Source organism: Macrotis lagotis, chromosome 4 (genome assembly GCF_037893015.1).
Source record: "Macrotis lagotis isolate mMagLag1 chromosome 4, bilby.v1.9.chrom.fasta, whole genome shotgun sequence".
NCBI classification, from domain to species: domain Eukaryota; kingdom Metazoa; phylum Chordata; class Mammalia; order Peramelemorphia; family Peramelidae; genus Macrotis; species Macrotis lagotis.
This window is the reverse complement of record NC_133661.1, coordinates 54712784-54729663: the sequence shown is the minus strand read 5'-3', so window position 1 is coordinate 54729663 and position 16880 is coordinate 54712784. Positions and strand designations below refer to the sequence as shown.

Sequence of the window (16880 nt, the reverse complement as noted above, 5' to 3'; positions counted from 1 at the left end):
CTGAAAAACTGGAATCACATGAAAGTAATAAAACCTTCTTAAAATCTATTAACTTAACAAAATGTACTCCTTATCCCTCCAGGCCCTTTATCTCAGCCTCACTCCACCCAACCTAGTTCATTAATCCAAGATGTAAGTGGTAGAAAATTTAAATACTTTTCCCTGTGGTCTAAACCAGGCTAATATTAGTTTTTGCAGAGTTCTACAGAGTCCAAGCAAAGTAACTTAAGAAGCTAAGAAGAAGGTAGGGAAAGGCTGGATGCCAATCTGTGATTTTTTTCTCTTGGATTACTACTTAGGGTTTCACTTTTTCCCTTTACCCCATTTTCCTTTCTCTGATTGTCAGAGATTCAAAGCACTGATGACCAGATCCAGTTACTAGTGGCTGAAAAAGTTACAAGAGTTGGGAAAGTATCTGTACTTACAAAAAAAATCATCAAAGTGCCATTTCCTTTCCTAGATTGAAAACTGATTAAAAATTATCTCTTACCTTATAAGGCCTTACAGAATTAAGCTGTTTTAAACTGTTTTCGATTTGATTTTAGAATATTGAGAGGAATAGTCTATATTCAATCTTCTTACTGAAGGAACTTTGATAAAAAAAACACCATTTGTGAATGAAATTACAAAATTATTATATCAAAAATGGAATGCCATAGAAATTGATCAGCGAGCTGTTAGGCAGAATATAAAGACAAAAGACAAAGTAATACAAGGATAACACATCTTTGTTTCCTTTTGCCTGTTAACAATCAATCAACAAAAACTTAGATGAGGAGGTAAAAAGAGACCCCCATCACACCACCACTCACAATAATACAAAAGGAAACAGTTAACTGACCTATACTCAACAGCTGCTGTTTTTATCAGCTACTGCTTTGAAAAATATATTCCCTTTCTGGGTATCTTATTACAGTGAGGTTTTGACCAAGGAAATGGCTGGCTCAGAAATATTGCCAAAGCAATGGACTAATTAACAAAAACAAAAAGTGGGCAATCATAAAACAATTCTGAAACCAAGTAAATGAAATATGACTACCTTTTTCCACATCCTGAAGGAAAACTCTCCAAACCACTGAACCTAAACTAACTTTAAAAAATCATACAAACTCTTATAAACATCTTTAGTCTCTTTCAAACATTTTGGTTCTCACTGGAATACCTTCATTTTTATTCTTGAAAGTAGAAACTAGTTTGGGGAATTTTCATGGAAACAAAAGAGGATGCTCCACAATGAAACTGTCTTGGATTCTGGAAGCAAATACTCCCTACTCTGTGGATCCTGCTGCCATCATGACAATGCTCGCCATTATGGAACCCATCCAGTTCTAGGCAACCAACCAACTTCTTATAATTCAGGCTCTCCTTGTTTTCTACCCTCATTAAACGAGTAAACTCCAACATCATCCAAATTCTAATGAAGGTTTATTTATGTGTACTAGCAACTAAACTAACTTCCTGACAGTTTTGGAAGAGTAAATAACTACCAGAAATTGCCTAAGCTCCCTCCTCACTTGGGTGAGAAGCCATACAACTTTCACTACATATTTTCCTAAATATTTTTTTAGAATTTTATTTGCATCAACCAACAGTTATTCATGGAAGACTTACTATGCGCTTAGCATTATGTCAAATATTACTGGCCAAAAAAAAAGTACAAAATATCCCCTGTTCACAAGGAATTTACCGTCAACTTTCTGCAGTTAAATAGGAAAAGATACTTTGTCCCCATGATTCTTATGTGGTGAATATTTAATCATAAGCAGAGTAGGAACAATAATGATTTTCAATTTAAAATACAGAGTTAACAAGGAACAGAAAACAAAAAATAAAAAATGGGAATGAAGAAAACAAGTGGGAAAAGGAAGGGGAAAATGAGGTACTTGTTTCTCTGTAACACTCAGTTTTAATTATAAACTGTTAAGAAAATGATTAAGAATTAAAGTAACTTTAAGAATAGGGTAAGAATGAGAAGATTTGTTTAAGTCTGTTAAGAGTCCTAAAGTTAACCTAAATAAGAGTAGGAACATATTAACAAGTAAGACTTCAAGCTACTTGGTGAAGGAATGAGGCAGGATGGACCCTGGGGGATAGACACAGGAGGCCAGGGTCTAAGCCCAAAGGGACCCTCCTTCTCCTCCTCTCCTTCCAACTCCTCCTTTCTGGGCAAAGCCAAGATGCAAGCTATGCTCTGGCTTCTTGAGCTCTAAAACAAGGAAGCACTTTCACTTCTAGAATTCTGAATCCATATTTTATGGTTTTCCTGTTTCTTTATAAATGTTCACATGGTTTTAAGATGTACTTATTTTGACAAAAATTATTTAAGTCATAAACATTTTGAAAGCTTCTAAACATTAAGCGTATGTCTGTTTGTGTTTATACACATAGTAGTTGATTATTTCTTAGTAATTTATTATGGTAATAATACGATTCACTCTTCAAGGAGTTCATTAAAAGTATAATAATAAATAACAAATAATATTTTCATGTCAAATTAAAATTTACAAAAGATTTTAAGGACATTATCTCATTTGAGGTAAAGTATATGCTGCACGTATTAATTCTGTTTTGCAGATGAAGAAACTTGAGGTCAAAGATATTAAATGATTTTTCCAGTAAGTATTAAGAGAAAGGAACCAAACCCAGACCTCCAAAGTCAAGCACACTAAGATTCTATACTAGCCCTGTTATATTTCTTAAAACAGGCTGAAAATCCAGTTAAACCAGTTTGACTCATAAAAATTTTAAATATATACAGCCAGATAGGAATCAGTGGGGAAAAATGAATTCCCTAAGTAGTAGGACATGTCTGAATTTGTACTATTTGCAGTTATAATGGTGTAAAATATGGTTACTTGTTCCTCCAGTGTTGTATAAATATGCAGTTCCACCTGGATATTTGTAGTAGCAAATTCTAACAAATCAATCATTTTATAAGATTCATTTTTCACAATAATCAGGATCAGCCACATTTTAAAATCTTCTATAAAGAAAGTTTTTAAAATTAAAAAAAAAATCTATTTTTCCTAGTCAAAATCCCCAAGCCTTATTGTTCCCTTCCAAATCCTGAAGGGTTAAAGTAAGGCCTTCCATTTTTAATCAGTTTCTTTTATCCTGCTCCCATTATTCTGATGGCCAAGTTTTTGCCCACATCACACCACTGGTACCACCCATTCTCTGCTTTCTGGCAGCTTACAATTAAAAATCCTTCAGCTAGCCTTTTGGGATCTGCTGTGCCTAGGACAAAGAAGCTACTTGGAGTTCCCAACTATGCCAAAACAGAAATGCCAGGCTATCAACCACCAGGGTATCACCTAAATAACCTTTAAAAAAAAAACCTAGAAGATTTATTTATAAAAAATTTCATCTAACTAAAGTATACAAATGATGATGATGTAAAAATCTATATATTGACATAAATTTATTCTTAAATTTAGATTTATGCAGAGTCAGCTTCTATAGAGTCCTTTTCTGTACTTTTTCCAAAACTAACAAATTCACCCCTAGGCCAAAATCCTCAATTTTAAACAAAGCTTAGTCAAGAACTACCTGGATAAAGTGGAAAGGAGGGAGGGTAGGCAGGCAAGAAGGAGGGAATGAAGGAAGGAGAAACTAAATTGTAGCTCAACAAATGAGATCCAAGTTAGATGTAGTTTGCTTTGCATCAATTACCAGAAATGTGGAACACCAAGGATTATACTGTATGCATGTTTATTGAAGCTGAGGAAATAAAAACAATGGTGAGCCAATATTAGATCAAAATTAGTCAATACAAAACAAACAAGAAGGTCTGACCTGCATTCCATTTTAAGATCATTTTAAAAGAATAATACCATGGGAGGACAGTGTACTAACAAGTTTGTGGAAAATAATACATTAAGAGAATCATTCATTTCATTTAGAATAAAACTGTAAATGAAAGTAGACAAAGACTCTCCATCATCAGCAAGAAGCAGGACCAACTACTGAATCACTACTTAAAAGACAGCATTGGTGTCTTCAGACCCAGTCCTAATAATCTGCAGGGGGTCTGGGTTGTTTTTGTACAGCACATTCCATTCTAAATTTTGATCACATTTTTCCGCTAGTCCATTTTTTCACATCAAATACAAAGCTTTAGATACTTACTTATCAAGGAAATTCTTGTCCACAACTGCAGAAATGTCAAGAAGAGGATTTCCCATTCCAAAAAGAATATTTTCCCTGAAAAGGAAGCACATTCACCAATTAGACAATTTTGTAAAGTAAGATGATAAGCTATGAAGGATTCAGCTATTCTTATCAATACAATGATCCAAGACAACTCTGAAGGACTTATGATTAAAAAATGTTATCATCCCCAGAGAAAGAACTGATATCTGAATATAAATCAAAGCCTAAACTTTTTTTTTACTTTTTAATTTTTCTTGAGATCTTCTTTTTCTGTTTTCTTTTATAACATGATTAATATGGAAATGGTTTGTATGACTATATGGGTATAACCTAAATCAAATTGCTCATCTTCTCAATGGAGAGGATGAGGAGAGAGGGAGAGAATTTGGAAGTCAAAGTTTTAAAAACAAATGTTAAGTTGTTTTTACATGTAACTAGGGAAAAATAAAATACGAAATACTTAAAAATAAAAGAATAATTAAAATAAAAAAATAAACATAGATAATTCTATAGCATAGTTAATCTAACATTAAAACAGTTAAGTGGATTAAGTGGATTAAGGTTCTTCATTGAATCAAAGTAGTTGCTGAAGGTTCAATGTCAACTTGGAAGGAAATCTCTTGTGGAGTGCAATAGGGACCTGGTTTTGACCTATAACTTCATATTTTTTATCACTAACTTGGATGCAGTGTGGCTGGTATGCTCATCAAATCTACCTTTGATGCAAAAAATGGGAGAATAAACAGAATGGTTGATAGTAGTCTAGAGACAGACTGTTATATAGGAGAAACAGTTAAAACAGAATAACTTGGTTAGACCCAGGATTTTAGGAAGGAGAGGTAATACTAGATTGGGACATTATTAGAGCTAGGTTCTAAGGAAGAGATACTGGACTGGTTCTATGGCCCAAGATGACAGAAGAAAGAGATCAAGAGTTGAAAGTTTTTTGTTTAGGGAAAAAAAAGGGGAGGAAGCTAGGTGGCACAGTAGATAGAGCACCAGCCCTGGAGTCAGGAGTACCTGAGTTCAAATTAGGCCTCAGACACTTAATTAATTATCTAGCTGTGTGGCCTTGGGCAAGCCACTTAACCCCATTTGCCTTGCAAAAAAAACTTAAAAAAAAAAGGAAGATTTAGTCTTGACAAAGAGGCAATGTAAAAAGTGAGCAAGGTAGGGCCCTTACAGAACTGGCAGGAATCATTAATCTCTAAAACAGGGTCTCAGAGTGTAGATCTCAGCAGGATGAGAAGTTAGTTAATATTCTTGGTAAATTATATAACAACATTTTTAGAAAAGAGTAGGAAACATGGAGCAGAGAAGAAAATTTTTGCACAATTGCCTTTCCCACATACCACCCTATATTGCCATTCAAAGCTCCCTGCCCAACTGAATGGGAGCAAAAGAAACTCTTAAGATCTTACTAATTTCTCCTTAGTAGCATCTATGCTAGGACTCAGGGCTAATTTCACTGAGAAGCAAATGGTATATGAATACAAACTCCTGGAAATACAGTCCAAATTATAGAAAATCTACTGCCAAGCAAAGAAGAACTGCAAAAAAAATTGGGAAAAAATTACTCTTATGCTAAGAAATGAATGCTAATAACCACTGTTGTGTACTTGTGCACACTTAGACACAAGGATAAAATTTAGGCAGTAAGTTTATTATAACTGCAATACCCTCTCAGATTCATTCTGATCAAAGATCTAAAACTACTGTTAAGAATGAGACATTCTGGGGCAGCTAGTGTCACATTAGATAGAGCTGAGCCAGCCCTGGAGTCAAGAGGACCTGAGTTCAAATCCAGTCTCAAACACTTAATAATTACCTAGCTGTGTGATCTTGGGCAAGTCATTTAACCTCATTGCCTTGCAAAAAGTAATAAGAAAGGGAGACATTCTGAAAAACAATACTAGCAAATAAAAAAATTCTCCAATAAATCTGATCCAAAAATTTCAACTGTTCTAACAAAATAATGATGCCACCATAAATCCACTGACTTTACTCTGTTACATAGCCACAGCAAAAATCCTCTCATTCAAAGCACATGCACTGCCAATGGACCCGAGCTCAAAAAAAGTAATGTGTCATACAACGGCTGGCCACAAGGTCATCATGCTCTTGGTTTTGAGGATTTTGTTGAGTTAAATAGAATCATGGCTTCTAACAAAAAATATTTATAAAAAAATTAATTTCCATTATTTGCAGTCAGACACAGGAAAGTAATATGGACATATCAAAGTCATTAAGACTGGCATTTGTGGACAAATTTCAGGGAGTTCATGAAATTGGATGGGAAAAAGTTCATCTTCATTTTCATTAATCTTCGATTTTCTTTTTAGTCACATTGCTCTCATGCATTTAAAAACACAATCCTGAGAAGGGGTCCATAAGCTTCAGCAGGCTGCCACAAGGGTCACCGACACAGAAAAGGCTAAGAATCCCTGCGATAGATTAGATCATAGAATCACATGATCTCATCCTTGGAAGAGATCTTGGTAGCCATCTGTTCCAAGCTACCCAAAAAAGAATTCCAACAGCCACATAACTAAATGATTATCCAACCTTTGCCTGAAAATAAGAGGGGGAATTACTGCTTTCCCGAATTCCATTTCTTAATAGTTCTGAGTATGAGATAGTTTTCCTTGCAATATAGCCTAAATCGGGCTCTCCCTTCCATTCACTGCTCCAGGTAAAGTCCTGAGGAGCCAGCCAACAACACAAAGGTAGCCCACTCCAACAGGACAGCCCTCCAAATGCTGAAATGCAGTCCTCCCTGAGCCTCCTCTTCTCCAGATTTTAACCAAGAAAAAGATTTCATTCCTTCCACAAGCCTTCACCTGGCATGAATTCTAAGGCTCCCCCCCCAGTAGCCCTCAGCTGACGACCACTGTGTCATTATGCCCTAACCTGGCACACCAAAAACTGAACACACTACACCAATTGTGTCTGACTAGGTCAAAGGACAAAGGAATACCTCTGAAACCATATCAATCACTGTTCACTCACAGTGAATCCCACTGTCCCCTTCAAGTCTGCTCTTTCTACCTTGCATTTGTAAAGATTGCTTTAACTCAAGTTGAAGACTTTAAGTCTGATTTTTTAAACTTTGCTATCCCAATTACGAGGACCTGAGTTCAAATCCAGTCTCAGTCACTTGATACTTACTAGCTGTGTGACCTTGGACAAGTTACTTAAACCCATCACCTTACTGTGGCAATAACAACAACCCCTGGAAACATACTGGATAGAACATAAATCAAGGCAAGGGGCTCAGGTGTGTCCAAGGAGGCTAAAAATACTAATTTAAGGATAAAAATTATTTGTACATAATGTCAATGTGTAAATAACAGTATGAATACAAAGCTTACCAACAATTTGATAAAACCAAACACAAGTGTCACAATTTTTTAAGAAATTCCTGAGTGTTATGCCAGTAAATATTAAATACCTATAACCCATACTCCTATACTAAGAGAAAAGAGACAAGTCAGTCAAAAACTATTTATGTATTGAACATTCACTAGCATCAAGTGTATTCACTAAGTATTCATGGTACCAAGAAAGTTCAAAACATAGTCCTTACCCTCAAAAAACTCACATCCTAATGGAAAAAACATGGAAAAAAATGAAAGGCACTAGTAGGGGAGGTGTGACCAGGGAAAGGGGTCCTGTAGAAAGAAGGATCTGAAAAACCAAACCATCTGCCAAGAAAACAGAGACTTTAACCCCAAAGTTACTTTAAAAATTAACTGAACTGTAACAAACACCCTGTCCACCTTGCCAATGTCACAGTCATGTAATCAAATGACATAGACTTTTCTTTCTAGTTTAGGAAAAAATATAGGATTTTGGAAGGGAATAGAAAGACCATCTACTTTTACCCACTCATTTAACAGAGAAGCAAACTATGACCTGGGGTTAAAAACTGATCCAAAGTCACAAAAGGCCAGAATTAAGTGGCAGATCTGGAAACTGAATCAAGTCCCCAGGAAATCAATTCCAGAACCAATATTCCTCCACCACATCATATAAGCTTGGTTTTTGACATATTAAAATGCTATGAGATACAGGAGAACAAGTGGACAATCGTATTAATAAAAATAGAACTTATCTTGCATTTACAAATTAAACATTAACTAGTAACATAGCTATTTGTTACAACAAGCAATTGTGGAATAAAAGCATTTCCTAATCAATATCCTTAATCACATAGTTTTAGCTATGCAAAATTAATGATTCCCTGCAAGTCATTAAAAGCATTAAGTCAATTAAAGTGTTCATGTTGTCAAAAGAAAATAAAGATGAAATCAGAATTTATAGAGGCTCAAGTATTATCTTCATCAAGATATAACTTTACATTGATGGACATCCAAATTTATACAAAAAGAATACCTAGAAATTTATAAAATATTTCATGATGCTATTATTTCTTTAAGCAGCAATCCCTGGGAGCACTTAAAAGATTCAATTTTTCAATAAAAGTTCTGCAACATAAACAAAGGTGAATGGGGTCTATAATTCAATTCTAAATACAAAAAAAAAAAAGACCCAAGTTTAGTCCAAAGCTTAGTGATTTCAAGCAATATTTCATACAATCAAATACATCAATACATCAAATAATAAAAGTCTTTTGGAAATTCAAATTTGAAAATACAAATATCTGGGACGGCTAGGGGGCACAGTGGATAGGGCACTGGCCTTGGAGTCAGGAGTACCTGGGTTCAAATCCAGCCTCAGACACTTAATAATTACCTAGCTGTGTGGCCTTGAGAAAGCCACTTAACCCCATTGCCTTGCAAAAACTTTAAAAAAAAAATAGAAATATCAAATTATCCTGTGAGGAACCCCTAAAGCAGAACAGACACGGTACAGAACAGATAGTGGATTTAAGGATATGGCAATTAATTCTCCCAGTTTCACCAGCTGAACCTTTTACTTTCCAAGGCAAAATAACCTTCTTCTGCCATCACTCCCTTATATGCAGTCTCTCCCCTAAAAGACTGCTCTTAAGTAGGAACTTTCTTAATTTTATATTAGTAGTCTCAATGTTTAGCACAGGGTTTCATATACAGCTAGAAATAGACATTATGCATTTTTTCATTTGTTAATAAATGTTGCTGAGTTTTATGGATCAAGTTTTGAAGAGAGTTTCATAGGTACAGTGTGCCCCAAAAGTCTTGGTGCAGCTTAGAGCTTTTAGTTTATTTTGTATAGGGACTTAGCTTGCATTAGTGCCAGGAAAAAAAAAAGATGTTGTAATTTAATAATTCTGAATTTACTGTCCAAGGCTTTCTATATTTCTTTATAAAGCGTTCATCTAGGGGCAGCTAGGTGGCTCAGTGGATAGAATACCAGCCCTGGAGGCAGGAGGACCTGAGTTTAAATTTGACCTCAGACACTTAATGATTACCTAGTTGTGTGGCCTTGGGCAAGCCACTTAACCCCATTTGCCTTCCAAAATCATAAAAAAAAAACTTTCATCTAGAGCAGTATGCAATTATGTGATAAGCATGATATTCCAAAGGATTTAAACAGTTTTACTTAATGTAGCAGAAGACCAAACATAGACTTAACTCAAAAGATTTGAAATGGGGGCGGCTAGGTGGCATAGTGGATAAAGCACTGGCTTTGGAGTCAGGAGTACCTGGGTTCAAATCCGGTATCAGACACTTAATAATTACCTAGCTGTGTGGCCTTGGGCAAGCCACTTAACCCCATTTGCCTTGCAAAAAAAAAAAAAAACCTAAAAAAAAAGATTTGAAATTCTAAGAGACTTCCTCAGAAATGACCTACTTATAAAAATGAGCATTAATAGCTAAATGATAGCACAATAATTCTATGAAAGACTGTTAGCTTTAGAATTTCATGGCAGTTCAGAATTTTAAAAATCAGTGTCCATTCAAGCTAACTTGTGCCACTTTTTTAGTCACATATCATAAATAGTGCAAAAGCAGCGAGTTGGTGCAAGGCCAGGTAGTCTAGAGGATCTGAGTTCAGTTGTGACCTGGGACACTGGATACTTACTAGCTCTGTGACCTTGTGAAAGTCAATTAACCCTGCTGCCTTGCAAAACAAACAAAAAGTACAGTGATGTGGTGTAAATTTTTACTAGGTTCAAATCCCACCCTGACTCTTTCTAGTTGCAATCATCATGGAGATGCAAGTCAATCCCCGACTTGTGTTTCACTTCTTCTAAAAGAGAAGGGGATCCCATCCATGTCCATGCCTGGTCTGACACAAAGTACTCATTAAAGAAATGTCCTAATAGTTTGAAAGTCCCAAATTTCAAATAAGGGGGCTCTATCAATGCCAGAGAAGAAGTTAGGTATGAAGTACTAGGCTCCTGCCTTAGAATCCTGCCTCAGACACTTAAAATTTACAATTGTAATCATGGGCAAATCACTTAGCCTCTTTGAAATTAATTTTCTCATCTAAAAAATAGAGAATGCAATACATCCGTAGATCTGATCTCTCAGGGTTCCTGAAAGGCTCAAAGAGATAACCCACATAAATCACTTAAAAAATATAAATGGCAGTTGTTAATTCATTCATTATTCAGTCTTATATGCCTGAAGTTTTTATTCCTCATCATCATGAACTGGCCAAAACTTAAAAGCCTGAAGAGCTATGAGAAAAAAACACTCCAACCAAGAGCACCACACCCATCTACCCAAAGAGACCTTGCAAATTAGGCCCAGCCTAGGACGTGGAAGTGGCTGGGCCTCAAGAACTTCGACTAAGTACAAAGTTGAGTCTGGTCTTAACCACATTTTACATCATCCAGAGCATACAACTTAGAATCAGCGTTGAAGACTAGAATCCACAGACAGAATCCTAATCACAGTGGGGCCTTTGTGGGAACTGGTCCTTTTGGAGATGCCTGGGTCCCAGCTGGGAGTTTATCCCCACCCAGTTCCTTCAGAAATGGTGAGACTGACACTAATCATTGGTCTCAGGATTCAACAGCATTCCACTGAGCGTTTTGGAACAGCCCATACCCTGCTTCCTCAGACATCTGATGCCAGGGACCCTGTGCTGATGCTTAATCAGTGGAAGAGAAAGGTAGGAGGACAGATTTGTTTCCTCTCCAATTCCAGCATCCCCATCGACCTACTGTTAGCCCTGGAAATCAGCATCAATGCAATCACCATGATTTACCAACCAATTCACACCCTTGCTGAACAGTCTAATGCCGATGGACAGATAAACCTGGGTCCTAGTGATCTGGCTCTATTTTTATGAACCCCACAAAATTCCTGCATGTGATCTTCAGTCTAGAGTTCCTCAGACCAAGGATTATTTTTGGTCCTGCCTTTATGCATAACTAAATGGGCTACTATTTCTAATTATTTCCAATTTCCATAGCCCTCCATAATATACAGCCACACTAGACTACAAGATGGAATTGGGGTAAAAAAGGAATATTCAAAGTCCTTTTGTGCAAAGATGTTCCTCTCATTGTCTAACCCTGCCTGGGCAAACAATAATAACAGCAGCATCAATTCTATAAACGGTTATTTGCTAGGACTCCTAAAGATACTAATAAGGATAAGGATGAAATGGTCATTCTTAAAGCATAGTTAATTAAGATGTTTGTGATTTTAGATTTTCCTCCAGGAACTATCAGATGAAGTTGAATAGAAAGATACACGGACACACACAGGCACATTTAGACATACAAAAGCTAAAAATTTTCATTTAAATTCATTTTAAATGTGAGAGGATTTTTTTTTAAAGAGAACAGTGATGCAATTAGATAAAATATTTGATTTAGTCAGAGCATTTGGTTCAATCCCCTGTCTACCAGTTAGTACCGGCATGTCCTTAAACCAGTCACTTGGACCATACTCTTGTAAAAAAAAAAAAAAGAGATGAACTAGATAGCCTCTAAAGGAGTAAACCTGATCTTATTTTATTTTAAATCAGCATTTGGAAATTTGTATTAAGTGGGGAGAAACCTGGCATGTTATCAAGGCCATCAGACAAGCTAGCTGTGGGACAGGTGGGCAGGGTGACTAGCCTGTAGGCATATACTTCACTTTAATCCATGATGGCAGTCCCCAGATTAGGGAATCATGGTATGACTCCCAAGAACTATCAGTTCAACCAACTGGTAAGTGTGAAGAAAGGATGAACTCTTCTCCCTCCCTCCCTCTTGGTGGAGTTTGTCATATCAACCCCACCATTCATTATCAAACAACACTCCCTAACTGGGTCCCTTCCCCAGTTGTGTAAACTCCCAATTTCATGCCCTTGGGAAACTCTTCTCTAACCCAAAGTATTCTCCACTCACCCTCAGGCCCCTTCCTCAAATCCCAGGACACTTGGTTGTTTTTTTTTTGTTCTGGGCCAGGAGCCCATTTTCTATGACAGTGGGTCACATAGATATGTGAGCTGGCCCAGATGTACAGTACAATTCATTGTATTTTCTTTCCCCAACCCCACTCACTGCTCTCCTGAAGTGACCTATTACTCTCAAAGGCACCTGGCCAGTCAGTCTCATAACCTTGTGTGACCCTCAATTTTGGACTCACTCCACACATCCCATCAGTGGCTAAATTCTGTCATTTATTCTCGAACATCGCTCACTTTGTCCTCTTCTCTCTAATGGCAAAGATACCAACCCAGTTCAGGTCTTGTCATCTAATGGCTGAACTATTAAACTAACTGGTCTCTCAGTCTGAAGTTTTTCCCACCCTCCACCCAGTTGCCAATAAAGATTTTCCTAAAGTTCTAGTCTGACCATGTCACTCCCCCACTCATTAAGTAAAGCTGCAGAAGCTTCCTAGTCTCCAATATTGATTCACCTCTATCTCATGCAGTTTTTTTTAATTTTATGTCTCTAAATTTTAATATGTACAGAAAAGGATTAATGTACATATACTGGGGAACTCACTCAAAAAGGTTTATTGACAAGGATTTTGTTGGTTATTGTTTGGTCATTTTCAGTTGTGTCTGAATCACCATGACATCTTTTTGGCGTTTTCTCAATACTGGTGGGGTTCGTCATTTCTTTCTTCGGTTCAATTTACAAGTGAGGAAACTGAGGCAAACTGAGTTATGTGACCTGCCCTGGGTCACATAGCAAGTCAAGTGTCAGATTTGAATTCAGGGTCTTCCTGCACTCTATGCCCCATTGACAAAAACAAGCAATCCGACAGGATTAGTGACCATTACTGTAGAGAACTGAAGAGAAGGGAAGAATACCACCTGGACTACAACCAATAATCAATCCAACAAGCAAGGATTAAGCATCAAGTAAATTCTAAATATTATGGCTAGGTTGATAGAAAGACAAAATGAAATCTCTGCTCTCAAAGAGCTTTGCTTCTACCGAGGAGAAAGGACCATGTGCATCTATATGTGTAATATAAATAAATGATCTCTAAAGTAATTTTCTAGCTATAATTCTAATATTTCTATTTATACATTTTTCTCTAGAAAGCTTAGATCTTTGATGGAACCACAATCCTTTAAAATAGTAATGTCAGATCAGCAGAAGGATATCTGTATTGGGCTGTATTTAATCTGCACAAAATACTATGAGGTTGGGGTGGCTAGTTGGCGCAGTGGATAAAGCACCAGCCCTGGAGTCAAGAGTACCTGGGTTCAAATCCGGTCTCAGACACTTAATCATTACCTAGCTGTGTGGCAGTGGGCAAGCCACTTAACCCCATTTGCCTTGCAAAACCCCCCCAAAAAATACTATGAGGTAGTAAAGAGAATTATTATCCCCATTTTACAGATTAAAAAACTCAAACTCAAAATCTCACCAAGTGATCTTTCCTTTAATACAATGCTAAATTTGAGAAAAGGTCATTAAAAAATAAAAAGAGCTCCACCTCTCCCAACTATACTATTTGTATTCACCACATACAAGGAATGCAAATAATACTATAGTTACCAATTATTGAAGTTTTTTTTAAACAATGCTAAACTGCTTTTTGTAAAAAAAGGAAAATGCTCTGAAAAAAAAAATGTGTTTCTTACAAGTAAGAAAATGCTCTGGAATTCAATCCTGACTGTGACATGATTAAGATAAAGTTCCTAAAACAGTCAAAAGTTCAACCACTAGAAATTCCTCCTCTCTACCCTTCCTTCTCCAGCAATAGGTGCTGGGTTGGGTGCCTACCCCACCCTGTCCCCCGAGATATTTATTGTCCTAGGTTTGTCCTTACCTAGCAAATGTGGTTTATATAATTTAAGAGCAGCCTGCTTATAATTACACTTTTCATAAGTCAACTGGTTTAAGGGGAGTTCCAGGAAGGGATGTTAAAAGAAGTCATCAGTGGCTCTGCTGTAGAACTGAACTTTAAATGCATTTATGGAAAGACTGTCTTCTAAATATCTTTGGACACTTCCCAAAATGAGCTTTTCCAATGTTGTGGCAAATGTGAAGATTACATGGTGTAAATAGCCCTGAATTTAGAGTCAGAGTTCAAATCTTAGCATTATGCTTTAGCTTCAGCTTTTTCACCCAATAAAATGAGGGGACTGAACAAGATCCGATCTAGTTTAAAATCTATTCTTATCATCCAGGGATCCTTTCCAAGCTAAAATTCAGATTATCGCTATCAGGTAGACCTATATAAAAATGAAACACCTAAAATTGGAAGAAGAAAAACTTTGGACATCAAAATTTTCATAAATAGAATGCAAGCTCCTCAAGGGGTGGGCTGTTTCTCATCATGTTCCTAAACTCCCCCTAGACTGCCATGCCATGTCACTCAGGTCCACAGTTTTGGAGTGACCCCAGATTTCCTGCTTTCCCTCCTACTCAAGTCTTGTCAACTATTTCTCCAAATATCCCTACCACTTCCTGGCTTGGTTAAAACTTTCCTCTCCATTCCTTTTGCCACCACACCAAATTCATGGCCACATCCTCATCACCTGACGCCTGAACAGTAACCCAATTGTTCTTTCTGTTCTTCCTCAGCTCTACAATTCATGCTCTGCCTGGATGCCAAATCAATATTCTGAAATACTGATCAAACTCAAGAAGCTTCGGTGGCTCCCCACCATCCTAAGATTTACCACCTAGGATCATCAGAGCTGGGAGGGTTAAAAGGTCATCTAAACAACCCCCTCATTTTATAAAAATGAGGAAACTGAGGCTCAAACAGGTTAAGTGATTCACCCAGTGTCCTTCCTATCAATAGCATCCTTATGCCTCTAAGAGAAGAACAACCCAACCAAGAAACTCCTGTTTGCTATCTGCAGCACTTGACACCTGCCCCCAAACAGAAGACTCCTTAGAATCCCCCAGCCTTGGGTTCCACCCTCTTAGTCAAAGTCATGCAGATCTTCCCACTTGCTGGGGCACTCCTCCCAAAAGTCACTTTGTACGAACTGTATTCACTGGTTGACGAGCAAGTTGCCTCTATCCTCCGTGAGACAGCAGGGTGCTTTCCACTTAGTAGAAGCTTCAATGTTTGTTGGATGTGAGGAGTCAAACAGGGCAGTTCTCAACCTCTAAATAAGCCTTTTAGAAAACATCGGCCACCCACACAAAAAGTACATTCTATCAGATTGTTAAACAAAAAAGGCCTTCAACCTGTTTATACAAGGACAGGTGGTTGGGTGACTACAGCACCCAAGAGAGAACTCACATCTACCCCCCACCTCCAACCAGCCTCGCACATGGGGCAGGTTTACCGAAGGTACAAACTCCAGCTAAACTGAAAGGCCTCTGACCACCTACTGAGCCATGCCCTGCTGGCTGTGAAGCGGCGAGAGGGCACTACCTGCCTCGGTTCCCTCATTTCTTCCCAGCTCCCCCCCACAGAGCTGAATCCACAGCTTCAGAGACTGGAGTGAGCTGGGAGGGGGAGGGAGGCTCCCCTCCTGCAGGACCCCCCAGCCCGGGGGCCACAGTCTGAACTCGGGGCGGCCAGCCTTCCCTCCCCCCGAGTGGGAAAGGCCAGAGAGCATCCTCTCCGCTTCTATTTCGTTCTGTGTCGAGCAGCGATCCTAGGGAGGGGAGAGGGAGGGGGCTGAGCTGGTCCCTCCAGGCTATGAGCCCGAGACAGTGCGGGGAGATGGGGGGCAGAGGGGAGATGGGGCAGAGGGGAGCTGGGGGGCAGAGGGGAGCTGGGGGCAGAGGGGAGATGGGGGCAGAGGGGAAATGGGGCACAGGGCAGATGGGGGCAGAGGGGAGATGGGGCACAAGGCAGATGGGGGCAGAGGGGAGATGGGGCACAGGGCAGATAGGGGCAGACGGGAGATGGGGCACAAGGCAGATGGGGCAGAGGGGAGATGGGGCAGAGGGGAGGTGGAGCACAGGGGAGATGGGGGCAGAGGTGAGGTGGGGCACAGGGCAGATGGGGCAGAGGGAAGATGGGGCAGAGGGGAGATGGGGCAGAGGGGAAGTGGGGCACAGGGGAGATGGGGGCAGAGGGGAGGTGGGGGCACAGGGCAGATGGGGCAGAGGGGAGATGGGGCACAGGGGAGATGGGGCACAGGGGAGATGGGGCGCAGGGGAGATGGGGGCACAGGGCAGATGGGGGCAGAGGGGAGATGGGGCACAAGGCAGATGGGGCAGAGGGGAGATGGGGCAGAGGGGAGGTGAGACACAGGGGAGATGGGGCACAGGGCAGATGGGGGCACAGGGCAGATGGGGGTACAGGACAGATGGGGGCACAGGGGAGGTGAGGCACAGGGGAGATGGGGCACAGGGCAGATGGGGGCACAGGGGAGGTGGGGCACGGGGCAGATGGGGGCAGAGG

The 16880-nt window shown here is 39.1% G+C and overlaps 1 protein-coding gene across 3 annotated transcripts in view; it reads right to left on the bottom strand.

Annotated features, from left to right (window-relative positions):
* Positions 1 to 16880, bottom strand: part of ADK (adenosine kinase) — a 580911-nt gene that overhangs the window by 513575 nt on the left and 50456 nt on the right. For all 3 annotated transcript variants that reach the window (XM_074232887.1, XM_074232889.1, XM_074232888.1), the window contains exon 2: positions 4129 to 4203. In XM_074232887.1, coding sequence (XP_074088988.1) covers positions 4129 to 4203 — 75 coding nt within the window. The remainder of the gene's footprint in view (positions 1 to 4128; positions 4204 to 16880) is intronic.